The sequence below is a fragment of the Drosophila tropicalis genome, unplaced genomic scaffold (genome assembly GCF_018151085.1).
Source record: "Drosophila tropicalis isolate 14030-0801.00 unplaced genomic scaffold, ASM1815108v1 contig_158, whole genome shotgun sequence".
NCBI classification, from domain to species: Eukaryota; Metazoa; Arthropoda; class Insecta; order Diptera; family Drosophilidae; genus Drosophila; species Drosophila tropicalis.
The window spans coordinates 8,032,720-8,051,437 of record NW_027172602.1 but is presented as its reverse complement, the minus strand read 5'-3'; the positions used below and the strand labels follow the sequence as shown (position 1 = coordinate 8,051,437).

Here is an 18,718-nt window from a genome sequence, read left to right as displayed (position 1 = left end):
AGAGACGACACTAGCATCTTAAGTGTTACAAATTCAAATTTATAAAATGAATTGCCAAAATTACCTATATTGAGCAGTCGTTTGGGCCCGCCCATGCAAACTGCGAGTTTTGAGTTTAGAACTGCTCATCGCTTTGTGAAATGAACAAATTTACGACAGAAAGAACCCAAGACCAGAGAGATCAAGTATCCATTGCAGGCTGATTCAAGAAGCGAAGGAAGATTAACTACCAATCGCCGGTGTAACAGGCAACTAAACCAAGTCATTTTTTTTAAACAGATCGCGCGCCATCTCAATTATAAATGAAAATACTTTTTTATTCTTTTCTTTTTTTTGTTTGTTTCTTGTTTGCTTTTTATCTTTTTTTTTTTTTTTGTTCTTTTCGGTTGTTGTTGTTGTTGTGGTTTTTTGTTTTGTTGTAACGTTAGTAAAATATCCAACAATTATAATTTTAACTAATAGTTAAGCCAGGAAAAAATATATATCATATATAGATGTTTGTTGTATGTATATATAGTTGTTGTTTTCTTTTTTCTTTTTCATGTAATAAATAAAAAAAATGAACAATAAATAAAGTTCATTTCATTTCGCATTTTAGGTCTGTGTGTGTGTATGTGTGTTTGTGGGTGTCATTTACATAAATACAAATAAATAAATAAATTATATAAGTTATAAATATATATTTTTATATGTGTGTGTGTGTGTGTTTATGTATGTTTACATATAATACGCAACAAAAAAAAAAAAAAAAAAATTAATTACTTTAAATTTCTTGAAAATTGCACAAAAACAATATTAAAAGGGCGTGTGGTGAAGCCGGGGGGTGTGGCGGGTGAAGAGACATACATAGATTCAACAAAATTTAAAATATATCTATATATATATATATATTTGTATGTATCCATACTTTTAAGTAATTAGTTTTTCTTGATTTTAGTTTGCTTCTCTCGTTTTGTTTTGAGACTAGTTTTGGTTGTAATACAAACAAAAAAATATATGTATATATAAATAATAATAGCTAATAAATTAATTCAACGAATGTGGAGACATTGACTAAAAATTAAAAAAACATGCACTTCTTGTGTTTCTCTTGGTGTTTTTGCTTCTTCATCTTTTCTTCTCTTCTATTTTTAACTCTTGCTCAATTTTCTTAATTTCTCATCTTCTTTTTCTTTGTTCTCTCTTATCTTCTTTCTTCTTCTCCCCGAACATCTTCTGTTCTTTTGTTCTTATTTTCAATTTTGTTTTCTACTAGCATTTATCATAAGTACATTTCAGCGTTCACGTTCAATTTGTTGTTGTTCTTATTCACTTTTTGTTTTTGTTTTGTTGTTGTTTTTGTTTCATTAATTAATTTTAATTACTATTAATTTGCTAAAAGCTTTTCTTTCGTTTTTTCGTTTCGCTAGTTAAATGATTTGTTGTTTTTTTTTGTGTTCTGTTTTTGTTTTTGTGTCCTTGTTGTTGTTACGAAAAATATTGCACAAGACAAATTTGTTATAATTACATACATAATAAGTTATATCCTCTTTTATCATACACACAACCACATGACTATCAATCGGCAAACCGAAAAGAAAAGATACAACTAATATAACCACTCAATCACACGTTGATGAGACGAGCGAGGGCGAGAATAGGGAAGAGCTTATCAAAATATATATTGGGCTAATTTCGAGTTCTGTCTGATTCTATCTGACTCTAAAAATATAATATATTCGTTTGAAAGTGCCAATTAGAAACGAAAGAAGAAGGAAAAAAAAGTAATCTTTTGTAATAATGTTTTGGTTTGCCGATAGTTTTGTTTGTTTTTCTAGTAATCTTCATCCACATTTGCTTTGTAGATATATAATGTGTATACATAATATACATCATTATTTATCATTGCCTCGATTCCTTTTTAATTTGTTTTTCTTAGTTTTGGTTTTGCATTTTTGAGAGTTAAGAGTTAGTTGTTACATAGTTAAATTAAGTAATTTCCATTTTTCTGTTTCCTTTTTTTTTTTTTTGCTTTCATTTGCATTTGCTTTGAAGCGTCGTGATGGTCATGTGTTTCTTTTAGTCCTTTTGCGTCCACTTTCTGTCCGGCTATGCTGATCTATTGTGCCTGCCTTTACGCACGTTCGTAGAAAAGTATATAAGCACTGGCCGAAACTAGAAAGTTTTCAGATAAAGTATCGCTAACACTGAAAGAAAACAAATCACACATTAAAATTAAAAAACTTAGAAGTCGTCTTTGGTACAAAAATGCTTACATATTATCATTAAACTCATGCCATTTGCGTGTATCTGGATGTTTGCATAGAGCCACATAATGGCCGCCTGCCGTCGAGCCTGTGAATAGAAGTCGCCAAATAAAGTTGAATGCTAATGCCTTGATTTCTCAAAAACTTACCCATATGATTGGAAATCGCATAGAGCGAGTAATGCACACTCGAATTCGAGTTGGATCCATAGGAGCCCATGTTAAGCTCACGATCTGATGTTGGAAACTCAACGACATTCAATAGCTTGCTCCAGCGAGTCTCCGAGAAACGTTTCAAGTCTGCAGACAATCGATTAATGAAAATTGCATTCAAATAAGATGCATTAATTATACTTACGGATAACCAAATATTTGGGAAAACGTTGAATTGTGAAACTTTTCTTGCATTTTCTACGTGTTTTACATTTGGAGCAAGTGGGCATCTCATCGCCATCAAGGACTTCTTCTCGTATGAATAGATCCAAGCAGGCATCCAATTTACAGCGCGATGATGAGGGGGGCAGGGGTACGCTAAGATCCCAAAATGGATCAAACGTAACGCTGGTATTACCACAAGTGGTACATTTTAATGTACTCTTCAATTGGCCCACAAAAAGATCGCGTACAAGAGAATTCTCATGCCTAGTATACCAATCCCAGGTTAGATCGGCCTTCTTATTGTCGCTATAATAAATTATGATTAAATTGTGATTATGTCTATTATGGTAGGAGATTTAATTTTTTAACCTGAGATTATCATCAATGTTTAGCGCTTCGCCGCCCTTTACACCTGTATTCAATGCAGAGTGCAGTGAGTCCAAAAAGAAGCGTAGGAATTCCTGCGCATCCTGTTGATTAAAATCACTGTACATACGATGCTTTGTGGAAAAGGCACGCTTCAGCTCCATGGGGGTTACGGTATGCACATTTGTCGTCCACATTTCCTGTATTAGCTTAGCAAATTCTACAAGGGGACAAAATTATTCAACTTCCATCTCTCTGTCTTATCTCATCTCTCTATAGCTTCTTCTTACCTTGTAATATTTGCTGATCTTTGGTGGCCGATGATGAACGTGAGCCATGATGTGTACGTAGGAAGCGCGTCAGCTCAGTCGTATGACTCAGACATTGTATGACCGAGTTCATGAAACAAGTGTTTCCAATATTTCTCAGACCACAAAGACCTAAAATATATGTGTGTTCAAAGAAATGTGAAAAGAGTCTTTCAATACATTCATGACAAATGGGTCTAAAAGAGGATGTAATATATCCGATAGCGGTGAGTAAAAATAAAATATAAGTCACTCCCCGGTTTATGTTTAATATTGTCATATTGTGGACTGTTATTATTCTTGTTAATATTATTAATGTTTCTGTCGGTTTTAGCAAAAAGCATTCCCAAAAATATATATGTATATGTATATATAAAATTTTGTGATTCATATAGAAAACAAAAATACATAAATCACAGAGCCTTCTATATTATCCGTAACAAATCTAACGTCTCAGTCCGGTCCTTATTACTCACCTTCGGATTTCTCATCGCGTGCACTTGAACTTTTGATGCCATCATCATTGTTACTACTATATTTGCTACTCAGTGACGTTGAATTGCCAGATGATGACGATAGACGGCCATTGGTGGTGGCGGTGCTATCCCGATCCCTGTCCCAGTAACGGCTTGAAGTGGGTGAAACGGGGGGTAAAATGTTGCGGGTGCTGCTGCTGCTGCTAGTTATATTGCGCGCCTAAATAAACGATGTCAATGAGTAGAAGAAATTTAAATGTAAAATGTATATGTACAAGCTTTGAGAGAATTGGTAATAAAAAACGTTAATACAAAACTTAAATAAGCTGAACAATAAACAAGCAAACGATAGTGTTAGACTTATAGAGAGAGAAAGAGAGAAAACGAGAGAGACGATAAAGAGAGAGTGAAAGACAAACAGAGCGAGAGAGAGGAATGGAGTGCTGTTATGGTGAATAGCGGTGAAATGACACTATTTAAAAGGTGACAAGAGGTGAGTTATCATAAAAGTCGAGCAAACGAACAAACAAGCAGGCGCGTTTTCCAACAAAAAAGAAAAAAACAAACATTATAAAAATTAAAAATAAAAATCGTTGTTAGTTTAATTGGAGAGAGAAAAGAGAAACAAAACATCATAGAGAAATAGAGACAGCGAGAGAGTAAGAGAAAGTAAAAGTGTAAGAGAAATCGAGAAACATTTTTGTTTTCACTGCAGCATAATGAACAATTTATGAACTTTTGTTTTGATTGATTTTCTTTTTAAGCTAACTACAGAAAGAGTCTTTGCTTAAAAGTTTAAAACATTTATCTACATAAATATATATGTATAATATATAATATAATATTTGTATAATCTATTGCAATTGGTAGAGTCCCTCTAAAGACAAACAACTTACGCTCTCGCTGGCTGTGTTGTTGGTGGAAGACGATACATTGGTATTCGTATAGCTTGAAGCGGAAGCATGTGTTGTTGTTGTTGTCGATGATGATGTGGATGATGATGTTGTTGTTATTGTTGCTGCTGCTGTTGTTGAATCGTTCACCTTGGTCAAGTTAGTATCATTGTTAATCATATTACATTTAGTTGGCAATATTATATTGGCATAATGCCCATTACTACTACTTGAAGCAGCAGCAGCAGCAGCAGAATTATTACGACCAATTTTACTAAGTGTAGTTCCAGCAGCAGTTCCTGTTCCTGTTCCTGCTCCTACACCACTTTCACTTGTTGTGAACCCCCTTCTTACTGGCTGTTGCTGTGTGCTTGTTGTTGTTGTTGTTGCCGTTGTAGTAGTCCGATAGGCAGCTCGTGTCAATGAACTACTATAGCCAGCTGATGCACGTATATGATCGAAATCATTACCATAACGTTGCTGTAAAAGATTTGTACTACTGCCAGGATTACGTAGACCACCACTACTAGTAGTTGAAGAAGTAGTTGTATTATTCGATCCAGTAATGGTTAGATTATTAAATTTCTCAATTGAGGCTTTAATACTTAATGAATCGATGCCATAGCGTCGTGCATTGTTACTATTTGTGTTGCTATTGTTGCTGCTATCATTTGATGTTGTTGTTGTTGTTGTTTGCCTATATCCCTGAAATTTCTCATAGCTTGCAGCAAAGTTTGTATTTGAGGTTATAATGGTTGATTTGGGTCGCGGTGTTGATCGTGTTGTGGTTGAAGAGTTGGATATTACTCCAGCAGCAGCAGCGGCGGACGATGACAAAGATCCTCCACCCGTTGATGCTGCTGCTGCTGCTGCCAACGATTTAGTTAAGGTTGCTGGCGGTGTTATGGGCTTAAAGTAACATATATTTGTTTTAATATTTCCACTAATTCCACTTCCTCTCTCTCTGTCTGCTGCTGCTGTTGGTGTTGCTGCTGCAGTGTTGTTAGTTGTTGTTGTTGTAGTTGTTTGTGGTGGTGTTGCCTCATCGCTATCTATATAACTAATATCATCATGTTGCTGACGTTGCATCATATTGTTGTTGTTTTGTGTCTGATTATGATGATGATGATGATGCTGATGATGATGATGATGATTCGCACCACCACCAACACCATTCATCATTTGATTGTTATTGAGTTTATTTAATTTAATGCCCGAACTGTTGTTGCTACTTGTATTACGTCCAGTAACTGTCAATTGTTGTTGCTGTGTTGTCGTTCCTTTTGTTGCTGCTGCTGCTGCTCCTGTTGCTGCTGTTGTCGTTACTGGTGTTTTGTACTTAAGGACGGTGCCAGTTCCAATGCCGTTTCTACTACTATTCGTAGTCGTAGTCGTCGTCGTCGTCGTCGTCGCCGTTGCTCTTGATCCCTGATTTCCATTGATCATTGGCGTTATCGTATGATTTCTACGCATATCATTCAAGTTATTATAATTATTATTTTTGGTATCTTCATTTGTATTCGTCGTGGATTTAAAACGTTTTGACAATTTCACCGTTTTGTTAATTGTATTGCCAACAAGCACCCGATGCTGTTGCTGCTGTTGAACTTGTGAATGGGCCAATTCGCATTCGGCTTTCAGAAATGTTGGATCTTTAAAACTCGAGATTAGGAAATATCTTTGATTTGCTGTCCTAACGGGATTACTAATGCTGTTTGTTGTTGTTGTTGTTGTTGTTGTTGTAGTGTTGGTGTTGTGATTGTTGTTGGTACGTTTACTTATACCAACACCTAAAACTCCTGCTGTTGATGCTCCTGCTCCTACTCCTGGACTGATTTTATTAGCCGTCGTCGACGCTTTTAATTGAGTTTTAGTTATTTTACCACCACCTCGTATAGAACTCTGTGTTGTTGTTGCTGTTGTCGTTGATGTTGCTGTTGCTCCTGGAGCTGATGACGTTTCGCTTCCTTTTTGCAATTTGCCTGTTGCTGCTGCTGGAATCTTATGGAATCCTTTGCTCTTCTTAATGTCTAACATCATTCACAACAAGCTTCTCAGGCTTGTGTTTCTTTTCCCTTTTTTTTGAAGAACCAATGTCCTTGCGGGTCCTTACGCTTTTTCTTTTCGCCAGCTTTCGTTTCCGTTACTCTGGTTTGTCTTCTCTTCTGATTCTTGTTTACAATTCTTCCTATGGTTTCGTTATCGAAAAATATACATAATCTCATTTGGACTACTAAGTTTGGTATGTTTTTGTTTTTGTTAAAGGAGAGAGAGAGAGAGAAAGCGAAAAGGGAAAGGTGGTGTATATAACTTGGTTAGGTAAAAAGGAAACTGACAAGTTTTTGTGTTGTATTTCTCTTGTTTTTGTTTTTGTATTTTGTATCTTCTAATTTGCAAAGCCTGCCTATAAATTGTTGAATTTGCTTTCGGTTCTTTCTCTTTTATTTCGATCTCTTTGTTCTCTTTTTAGTTAGTTAGTTTCGTTTCGTTTTTTGGTTCAATTTGGTTTTGGTTAGTTGTTATGCAGTTTTTAGTAGGGCAAGTCAGGCAAATCTGCAAGAGTTTATCTAAAAATACATAGAAAAACATACATATAAATACACACACACATGTATATACTTATGCATATATACAAATATATATATACATATGCATGTATGTATATATATTTACATCGTATATGATTAAATCAAGAAATGCAATCAGTTTACAAAATCTTTTCGTTTCTCAACATTTTTTACTTAGATTTTACACATAACTCTGTTTGCACTTCCCAAAAATCTGTTTTGAATATAAACGGGAGAGTTTTCCTTCTTGTAAATTATAGTTTTGTAAATCAACAAAATCATTTAAACAACAAAAGTAAACAGAAAAATGTAAAAAAACGCAAACAGCTTGACTCCAAACAATAAAAGAAAAGGATGATTTATAAGGGGAGGGAAATGGAATTATGTGGCGGGGCTCACATTCATTACATACATACATATATATATACATACATATATCCATCATACACATCATACTTGAAACAAATTTCATTTTTTGTTGATTGGTAGTTTAGTTGTTCTTTCGTTTTGCGGTTTAGTTTAAAACTCAGAGCTCATGCAAAATATATAAATATTTAGTACTAGAAAGTGCAGACGAGCGGTCAGACAGACGGGCTGGCGGGCAGGCAGGCGGGTGGTGGTCAGTTGCGCATTGTTTCAGTAGTTATTACCTTGCTGCCATTGCTATCCTTTGCCAATTTCAAAGTGGCAGTTGTGCTCACATCGCCGCCATTGGTTGAATCCGCCTCCAATTCATTGCTGGCCGCTGCCTCAGTTTTTCCAATTCCAATTCCGATTCCAGCATCATCGGTTGTATCATATATAGCATTTCGCTTCGATGCATTAGTTGCAAGGGATAACCCATTGAGTTTCGTTTCAAGTGATGTTCCATTCTCATAACTACGACCATTTGTGACGGGTGGCGGCGGAGGCGGTGGTGGTGGTGGTGCTGGCGCTGTTGCTGCTGATGATGTTGCTGGAGGTGGTGTCGCCTCCACATTACTGCGTCTTGTTCGATTGCTTCTTAGGGTAAATGTCGCTGTGGGGACATCTCCACTGCTATTGCTTGAGCTAATTGTATATTTGCCAGAGCGACGTGTGGAACTGGAGGAGGATGATGCGGCGGCGGGTTGTGTTTCGCTGCTGCTGGCTTCAGAACTATTATTTTGGCTATATAGATGACTATAGCGACTACTTCTTGGTCTATCCAAGGTCACTGTCGCTGTGGTGGTGACATCATTGGCATTATCCTCCGTCGTTGACGTCTTATTATTATTGTGACCCGATCTAGAACGTGATAGTTCACAGTTGGGTATATAGTTTGCCGGACAGTATTTCTCGTATGCATCTAGGCCGGATGTGGCTACTGTGGCCAACATACGGGCCAGGGATGGTGATGAAGATGAGCTCGATAAACGTTTTGAATGGCCATTAATATTGCCATTATTATTATTGGCGCTTGTGTCAGCCACGCTGCCGCCTTTGGGTGGCCTCTTATTGACCAAATCGCGACGGTGTCCATACTCATCTTTTGATTTTAGGCTACTGCAGCTACTATCGATGCCATTCGATGATAAAATTCCTTCTGTTGTTCGTGTCTTGCGTGGCAACTTTTATTTGTTGTGTTTTGTTTTTCGAATTTGAATGTTGGATGCGTTTTTTTTTTTGGTTTTTGTATTTACATTTACAATGAACGAGAGCGAGCGTGATGACAATATTTTTCGAACGTTTATAACAGTTTTAACGGTCAAAATGAGAAAACGTATAACGTAACAAAACGACGTCACACATACGCAAAATTTGATCAAATCAACAAATCAACGTAGAAAAAAATATATAAAAGAAAAATGAATAATAATGATGAATTGTATATATGAAAAAAAAAACACACACACACAAAAGAAGACAATCAACAGAATACGAATAATAGAAGATTAAAAATATAAATCCAATAAAGGATCGATAATATGTTACCGCGTTTCACAGAAAAAAACTCTAAAACGATAAGTTCTACAATTCTATCGGTCATTTTAGAAAGATAAATCGATCTTGGATATCGAAATTCTAGCTGTTTAAAGAGTAAAACATCGTTCTTGGTTAAAATCCTTCTTAGATATTGAAAGTTAAGCTGTTTCAATGGTAAACTATCGTTTTGGGGAGACATCGATCTTGAATATCGAAATTTTAGCTGTTTAATATCGCTCTTGAGAAGAAATCGGACCTAGACATCGAAATATTAGCTTAATGCTGCTTAATGGGTAAACTATAGTTTTTGGTAAAGGAAGTTAAAAGTCACATATTCGAAGGCTAACAAAACTTTTTACTTAAATGGAATTAAAATAGGCCCATTAAAGTAAGAAAAAACATTACTTTATAATACTTTACATAATACAGAGTAATTATACTGATAGCCTTGTAAAATAGAACAAAAAATAATTGTTTGGGACAAAGTTTTTGTATCTAATAGATGCACATAATAAGGTATATTTACGGTCAAATTTGGTCAAAATTAGATGACTATACGTGTATTCCGGCAAAGTTTAACCTACAGTCTCTGTTTTACTATTAATTTGTGTTCTAATTTTGAATGTTATGGGTTTGCATACAAGCGTATAGTTTCCACCATGTTTAAAATCAAATGAACATGTAAAGACATGTACACAACCCCTCCCGCACAACACTTGCATACACACACACACACACACACACACACACTCGGGAGGATGACACAGTTGCCCATTGTTTGTTGATGTTCTTGTTGGAGACACGCCAACAAGTGGTTCGTGGATCGTCGTTGGGTGGTTCAGTGTGTTCAAGTTGACATTCCAATTGCTGTCATTGTCGCCGACTATATCGGGACCCAAAGGCGTGACGTATAGCCAGGTAATATATATGTATATATAAACACAACAACGTCTGCTTTGTGCGTGTTTGTATGTGTGTGAGGTGGGGACATGGTGGATGAGTGGGATAGTTGCTGGGGTATTGTCAAGCAACAGAACAAGAAAAAAAAACCCAAGTCAAAAAAAAATTATATGAAAAAAAACTTCAAATGCCGAAAAACTCGCGCAACCAAACAAAATAACAAAAACGAATAAAAATTTTATGAAGGAGTGAGCGGGTTTTTAGGGTACGCAGTGCGGGTGTGGGTTTCATTTGAGGGTTTCATTTCCAATTGGCTATAATCAAAGGAATCCTATATATTATGCATAACACACACACGCGCACACATTCATTGAATGAAAGTTTTTAAAAATGTGATTGTTTTCCCACTAGAATTAATACAAAAAAAAAAAGCTTTTCCAAACAAGAACACGGAATTTCCTAATGTTTAAATTTCATTTAGTGTAGCAAATTACAGATGAAACATTATTAAGAACTTTCATAATGAGAGATTTTGCATTTCGATTGCTGATGATGAATAAAAAGACTTTCACCAAGTTAAGGAGGATTAGGGCATGAATTTGAGGAAGTGAGTGTCATACAGAAAACCACAAAAGAAAATATATATTAACTAAGAGCGATTTTTGTACAGTTTACCACCAAATATATAAACAAAGGACAAACGTAACATACGAGAAATTAAAGTGTAATTATTTGATGATACTTTAAAATCATGAGGAATTGGTATAGGGGAAAAAATATTCGTAACGTTTCTAGTTTTTTCAGTTTATGTTTGTTTGCAATTGTTTTTGTAATAGTATAATCAAAACTTACTCCATATCGGCCATACGTAGGTGTATCATAGCTGGAACCGCTCAAATATGATGAACTAGTGCGATACGAGGATGTCGATCCCGATGAAGAGCCGCCGCTTAGATATGCAGATGCCGATGAACCAACACTGCTCCTTTGATTTAAGCTCGAGCGTGGTGTATAGGATGATGAATTGTATGTGGAATAGGAGCTGGGATAGTAATTGCTACCAAAGCCGCTGGTACTGCTGCCACTGTGATAGGCCGACGAAGACGATGACGGTGAGGATGAGGTTCCAAATTTGGACAGACTACTACCACGATCTATATATGTGGAGAAGCGGGAATAGCCGTTTGTTGATGCGCTGTTTGTGGCGCTGTTTGATCCAGCGGAACCGGAACCAGCTCCGCTGTTACTACTGGATGTTGAGGTTCCTGATGGCCCGTATAAACTGCCACTGCCCCCCGCTGCTGATGTTGACGATCTACGCGGCGAAATCACACGCATATTAGTGTTGGCTTCGGCGGCGGCAGCAGCAGCAGCGCAGTAGCAGCAATTTTGCCTTCAGTTTCGTTGTTGTCCTTGTTGCTCTAGTTACGCCAAAGATATTAGGAACCAATGTGCCTTTTTTCCTCTTTTCTTTGATTTTACAATTGTAAAATTTTTATGTCTGATGCTTGGATGTTTTATTGCTGCAAATATTGTGAAAGAAATTTGTGTTTAATTTGTATATATATGTATTTTTTTTTATAAAATCAAACTAGCTTTACTCAATGAGGAAGTACAAATTATTAGAAAAACAAAAAACAAAATTATGTGTCATATCTAAAGTTAACATCTGGTTTTGGCACAACGCCGCATTAAACAAAAAATCTATATGTAAATGTACATATGTATGAACATATATGCATACATATACATATGTAAATATACCTATGTATATGTACATACATTTGTAGAATTAAATTTTCTTACCTTTTTTGTGACTGTGTGTGAGTGTATGTTTTTTGCTTTATGTTTGCTTATTTACTGATTTTATTTACATAGTTTTGTTGCTGCTTATAGTTAGACCCGTTATTGTTGCTGGAGTATATAAAGAGGCGCCAAGTGACAAGTGAAATCTGTGAAATAAGTTGAGAAAAATAACGGACATTTAGTTAAATCTTTATAAAATATTCTATGATTTGCAGTAAGTCATACTCTTGGAGCGAGGGCGGCAGGGTAGCCATCACGGTGACAATGAAAAGTAACTAACAGTTGTTACGAATCGAACAAGCAGAACATAAAATGATTTTAATTTATCATTGAACTAACTAAAAGAAAAGCGTCACCACTTGTTCACTATCAAAATAGGAAAAAGAATTAAAAAGCAAAAACCTGTGTTGTCGCAAAAAACTCATCATAACAACAACACGATAACAACTTTTAAGTGAACCCACGGTGGGGGTTGTGGCTGGTGGCTGGTGGGTGAAATACTATGCGGTAACACTAAAATGAAGTTGTGTGCTATGTATGACGACGCCGCCAGGCAGTCTACAGGCCAATACCGCGCGCAATGTCATTGTAACCGAGGAAACCGTTGATTTTTTACTCCATGTGTATGTACTGCGTGTATGTGTTTGATTTTTTTTGTTGTTTTATATTCCCACAACTACAACCCTGGCAAGTGGTGGGAGGTAACCGTTATTTATCAAATCGATCTCTCCCGTTCATAAATACTACACAGTCACAATTCATTCACACCTACACACTCGCACACATACGCATGCACACATACACCAGCAATAGTAAACTTTTTTTCATAAAAATAAATGAAATTCTTCAAGTTCACACACAAACACACACATAGAAACACAAGTTATTGTAATCTCTTTTTTTAACAGGTTAGCATTCACTTACATATTTCTCATTCGCTTTTTTTTGGTAAAAAAAAAATACAAAAAATTCTCTTTTTTCTGTTTTTTAAATAGAAATAATTTTAATAAAAGCAACAACAAAATATAATAAAACGAAACGAATCTATTTATAAAAGCGCCTAAAACCACGCACACAGGCACATCCATACATATAGAAATATATCTATTATATATATGTATATATATATATATATATATATCAGATATTGTGTGTGTTGACACTGACGGGAAAAGCGAGCGGGGAACGGTCGTACGGGGGAGTAGTAAAAATTGCTTATGCTCTTGGCATATACGAGCAAAGAAGATAGCAATATTGGCGACACACACACACACACATATACCGAGCGAGAGAGAGCGAAGCAAATGTACGAATTACGCAAAGTGAAGTGAAATATCTTTCTCAAAATGGAAAGTGGAAAAGTGACGACGATTTGCAATGATGATTTTTTCATCGTTTGTTTTAAGCATTTCAAAGTTTTTTTTTTTCAAAATATCAAATATAACTATATGTACGACCACTGACTGACTAAAATATTATAATTGAACTGTTGAAACGAGGTCGCAGAGAGGACAGCACACCTCACGCAAAATACACAGACACAGACACACATAAATAAATGTAGCAAACGATTTCTCACATTTTTTACATGGCAATAACTTGATTAATTCACTTAGATATGCAATATATATTTAATTTTTCCTTTTTTTTATTGAGGCTCAGGCATAGCAGACTCACTTAATTTCTGAATTTCTTAAATTAGTGTGACCGTATCTTGTAAGTAAAATAACGATGAAACATCGAAAAGTAATCGGCATCGCGAGCTAAACCTTGCAGTCTATCGTTTGGGTAATCGATAGAGTATATACATGTTAAGTGAAAAATTTCTTGCCGAGTTTAGTACGTTCTTTTCCCAGACAACTAATAAACAATTTGTCAATAATATAAGTTGATATTTGTACGAGATTTGTGAAAAAATGCTGGCGCTGTCGACGCAAACAACAAGACAAAGTCAAATATTTGCGTCGCATTAAGCATTTTCTTTGCAATTTTCTTTGCATCAGTGTTGCCAACAATTTCTGCTAACAAAATTCTAACAAACATATAATTGGAAATTACTTAGTGAAATTGGCAAAACTGACCATCAACATAGAGGCAATTTGTGTTTTTGTGACTTCCCGAATTGATATATTAATTATTCTATAGCTTGAAGTTTCTACTTTGGGCTAAAACGTTGTAAATTACATTAAATCGAACGTAAACCAAGCCAAAATTTAACCGGAGATAGGCAAAGCTGGGCAACACTGCAGCAGCAGCAGCCGCCGCCGCCGTCACCGTCATACAAAATGAAGTGAGTATAAAAATAAATCAATGTAATATAATTTACAAATATTAATTTTATACATCTTGTTCTTGTTATTTCGTTTCTCAGTAAACAAAAGTTGGTTTTTTGTTAATTTTCTTCTAACGTTTTTTGATTCGTGCCGTCATCGCCCATCGTCATTGCCGTTGCCGTCTGCTGCCTGCCGTCTCCAAACACCCCCAACCCACCACCAACATTAACAACAGTGTGTGTCTCTCTGTGTGTGAGCGTGTGTGAACACTTTTTTTTAAGGTTACCATCATTATCCATCTTACAGTTCAGGTAAACTGCATATATATTTTTATATATACCAGAATTGCAAAAATCCTTTGCCTTTTTCCAGTTATGTCTTCAACTGCCGGTAAACGCAAGGAGATCTACAAATATCTCGCACCATGGCCCCTCTACTCCATGAACTGGAGCGTGAGGCCGGACAAGAGGTTTCGGCTCGCTCTTGGCAGCTTCATCGAAGAGTATAATAATAAAGTTCAAATCATTAGTCTGGACGAAGAGACCAGCGATTTTAGTGCTAAAAGGTAGATAGCAAATATATAAACAATTAACATCGATTTGACATAAAATCGACTTTTGAATGTTAACTGTCGTGTCAAGACAGTATAAGAAGGTCACAACCGTATACTGTGTAGATGAAGGGAATGCAGTTACAGTTTAATTTATATTAATGTTACTTTTCTTCCTTTCCTTTTTTTTTTTTTTTTTGTTTGCAGCACCTTTGACCATCCATATCCAACAACAAAAATAATGTGGATACCCGACTCAAAAGGCATATATCCGGATTTATTGGCTACAAGTGGTGATTATTTACGTGTTTGGCGTGCCGGTGAGCCGGACACACGACTCGAATGCGTTTTAAATAACAACAAGAATAGTGATTTTTGTGCACCATTAACATCATTCGATTGGAACGAAGTAGATCCAAATTTGGTGGGCACTTCATCAATTGATACAACATGCACAATTTGGGGCCTAGAAACGGGACAGCCCCATGCCCGTGTCTATGTGGCGGGTCATGTAAAAACACAATTAATTGCCCACGATAAAGAGGTCTATGATATAGCATTCTCACGTGCCGGCGGTGGACGGGATATGTTCGCCTCGGTGGGTGCTGATGGATCGGTACGAATGTTTGATCTAAGGCATCTGGAGCATTCTACAATCATCTATGAGGTGCGTAACGTAACGAATTTTCGTCGTAAACATGATATTTATTCATTTTCCTTTTTAAGGATCCTGCTCATACGGCATTGTTGCGATTGGCCTGGAACAAACAAGATCCAAATTATTTAGCCACTGTTGCCATGGACTCATGCGAAGTTATTATTTTAGATGTTCGTGTTCCGTGTACACCTGTTGCAAGACTGAGCAATCATAGGGCGTGCGTCAACGGTATTGCGTGGGCGCCGCATAGGTAAGTATCACAAAAGTACCATGTTTTACCCAAGAAAGAGTATAACTTTATATGTTTACATGTTTCCAGTTCCTGTCACATCTGCACTGCCGGTGATGATCACCAAGCACTGATCTGGGATATTCAACAAATGCCACGCGCAATCGAGGATCCAATTTTAGCCTATACAGCTGCCGAGGGCGAAGTCAATCAAATACAATGGGGTGCTACACAACCCGATTGGATAGCTATATGCTATAATAAAGCATGCGAAATATTAAGGGTATAAATCGTAGAAATGCACAAAAAGGATATGTCAATTTGTCCACAACCTTTTTGTAAAACTAGTAGAGGCCCAATCGAAGCCAAACCCAAACCCCCCACTACCATCATTGCTCTTTGCTAAATTGATCAACAACAAATGAAAATGCTGAAACAACGCACAGTCAACAAAATCAAGAAACGATGAAAACATCATCTTCATCTTGTTGCCTCTGTTGTCTAGTGTAATTCATAATTTATTAATTAGAATTTACATTTGAAACCTGTTGAATCTGTGGTGGCTGAGGAGAGTTAGATCCTCTGCCTGGTTTAGAACTTGGCGCCCAATGTGGGGCCACCACCAAAACTACCACAAAAGCATAAGTGAAAGCGAAACAGCAAAGTTCGTTTATTAGCCCTCTGTTTAGTTCGAATCTATTATATATATTTGTATATATTCATATATTTATACAATTGTTGCCACAATTTTAGCACATTACGCTTTTTTTGAAATTATTTTTTGTTTTACTTATTTTGTTCCTCAACCAATTTTACAACAACCATTTTTCCAACTAAGCTTTTTGTGAGCAAGCAAACCCTTTAAAGTGCAAATAACTCATAATTTTAATTGGAAATTAAATTGTATAAGCAGCAATATATACTTTTTAAAGTAAAGAAGCAATAATTTATAGTATTTTTCAAATTTGAGCAATCTCAGCCAAGACTTCAAGTAACAAGAAACTGTGTTAAATTTTTTTCTTTAACAATCCTAAATATTATTATTTTTTTTAAACAAGCTTAACATATTGTTGAACGTCACAGCAAACCAAAATTCTAACAAAAATCATAAAGTGCTTACTTCGTGGCGACTTCTGTAGTGTATATATACATATACAAATATATATAAATAAATATATATATATATGTGTATTTTTAGAACATCTTAGCTTAGGTTCGTACATATATGTATAATGTCATAAATCTTAAGGTATAACCAAAATCTGTATTTCTAATTGTAATTTACTTTCATTTTTTCCACCTCTGATTCTAATTCTTGACACTTTCCCGAAGAACAAACAATTGACAAATGAAAAAGAAACAACCAAAATTGAGGCGCCTCAAATTGAAGAAAAAGAATAGAAAAACAAAGCATAATAAGAAACAAGAAAAATAATAATAATAAAAAACAATGTCCTACCTCGTTTTCCAACAACAACAAGCGAAAGAGAGAGAGAGAGAATGATTAAACAAAGAAAAACAAAAAACGCTTTTTCGATATATTTTTACTTTGTTCACGACTTTTATTATTATACGTTTTCTATGAGAACCAAAAAAGCAAAAAAAAAGAAACAAAAAAACAAACAACAAAACCCCGATAAATTAATATAACAAAAAGGACTTAAATCATACTAAAGAGAAAAACAAAAAATAAATGCATATAGAATACCAACCACAAAAACAAAGAAAATTAAAACAAAACTGCACACAAAAACAAACACAGCTAAAAAGCAAATCAGAAAACAATGAACAAAAACATAAAATAAAAAAAAAAAAAAAAACAACATAAACATCAGAAAATACTATTTAAACCGAAATATTATATGAGCGAGAGAGAATACAAGATTGTTGCTATATATCCATAACTACATAATTCAAAAACTTAAATCTTTAAGCCGAAAAATATGAAGCCCATAAACCACATTCAAAATAAAAAAACCAATATATATATATATAAAATAAAATAAAAAACAACAACTGATCCACAGAAACTGTTAAGACAGACAAAATAACAAAAAAAGACAGAAAGAAGATAGACACATTACATGGAAAGAATAAGGAAGAAAACGAAAACAAAAATAAAATATCCTACTTGTGTGCTACCAGAGACTGATGCTTCTTAACTATATACTTTAATATGTATGTAAATATATATATTTATGGTATATATGCAGATATATGTTATGTATATATCTACAGGGAAGATCCTCCAATTAATGGTAGTGCACAGAAGAGCAACAAATCTCTTTTCCTCCCTCCCACTCCTCCCTGAAAATGAATTTTTTATCGTAATTTATGGCAATGAAGACAAAACTTGATATATATATATAGAACTATCTCACATACATACAACATACAAAGAAACAGATAAGTATATATATGAATATATATACCATTATGTATTGTAAATACAATATGAATGAAACGAATTATCTACCCCCCCTCCCACTCCCAAAAAAAAAAACGAACAACAATCGGAACAATGCAGCATTATAAGACACAGACAAGACTTAGAGTCCAATATACATATATATATACATAATGTATATGTATAGGGATGTGTTCATTATATATATCCTTGCAGATAATAAATATACATACATACATATAACAAATATGAAATTTAGCCTATAACAACTAGGCGTACTTTTTCTGAATTAACTCAGTGAAAAGGTCAGTTAAGAACACGAAATGGTTTTATGGATGCCAGACATAAGTTATATCTATGGTAATAGCTTTTGAAACATTTATTATTATTAAATTAGGACATGGCACATATGGCAATTAACTGAACTGCAAGGATATAGAAACTTCGGTGAGTCGAAGTTGACATTTTGGTAAACATTTTATTTCCGTTTTTACTTTTAAAATGTTACGTTATATTTTTGGTCATTTGCTAAAACGGTTTCCATAGCAACAAGTTCTTTATCCCTAATTTTAGTTACAACCCTTTTTGGTTTTTTTATACCATACACCCATAGGGTGAAATGGTATATTAAAGTCGCCAAAATGTATGTAACAGGCAGAAGGAAGCTTCTCCGACCCTATAAAGTATATATATTCTTGATCAGGATCAACAGCCGAGT

General features: G+C 35.2%; 2 protein-coding genes across 6 annotated transcripts; one reads left to right on the top strand and one right to left on the bottom strand.

The window, feature by feature from the left end:
* Window positions 1-665: 665 nt before the first annotated feature.
* On the bottom strand, window positions 666-13,681 carry Usp2 (Ubiquitin specific protease 2). 5 transcript variants are annotated; one of them, XM_068303909.1, is made up of 11 exons: window positions 13,561-13,681; window positions 11,884-12,029; window positions 10,930-11,600; window positions 7,884-8,822; window positions 3,774-3,993; window positions 3,280-3,429; window positions 2,993-3,209; window positions 2,604-2,929; window positions 2,396-2,545; window positions 2,256-2,334; window positions 666-2,186 (listed from the first exon to the last, which is right to left on the bottom strand). In XM_068303909.1, the coding sequence occupies exons 3-11, from the start codon at window positions 11,413-11,415 to the stop codon at window positions 2,114-2,116; spliced, it is 2,640 nt and encodes an 879-aa protein (XP_068160010.1). In that variant the 5' UTR covers window positions 11,416-11,600; window positions 11,884-12,029; window positions 13,561-13,681; the 3' UTR covers window positions 666-2,113. The 5 variants fall into 5 exon arrangements, with proteins under 5 accessions (XP_068160010.1, XP_068160009.1, XP_068160011.1 ...); XM_068303908.1 differs by having other exon boundaries at window positions 13,463-13,614; XM_068303910.1 differs by lacking the exon at window positions 13,561-13,681 and adding an exon at window positions 12,109-12,220.
* On the top strand, window positions 13,675-17,140 carry wap (DDB1 and CUL4 associated factor wap). Its single transcript, XM_068303913.1, has 7 exons — window positions 13,675-13,722; window positions 14,029-14,173; window positions 14,255-14,467; window positions 14,529-14,721; window positions 14,914-15,373; window positions 15,433-15,614; window positions 15,684-17,140. Exons 4-7 carry the CDS (start codon window positions 14,531-14,533, stop codon window positions 15,880-15,882), a joined length of 1,032 nt encoding a protein of 343 aa, XP_068160014.1. The 5' UTR covers window positions 13,675-13,722; window positions 14,029-14,173; window positions 14,255-14,467; window positions 14,529-14,530; the 3' UTR covers window positions 15,883-17,140.
* Window positions 17,141-18,718: the final 1,578 nt, after the last annotated feature.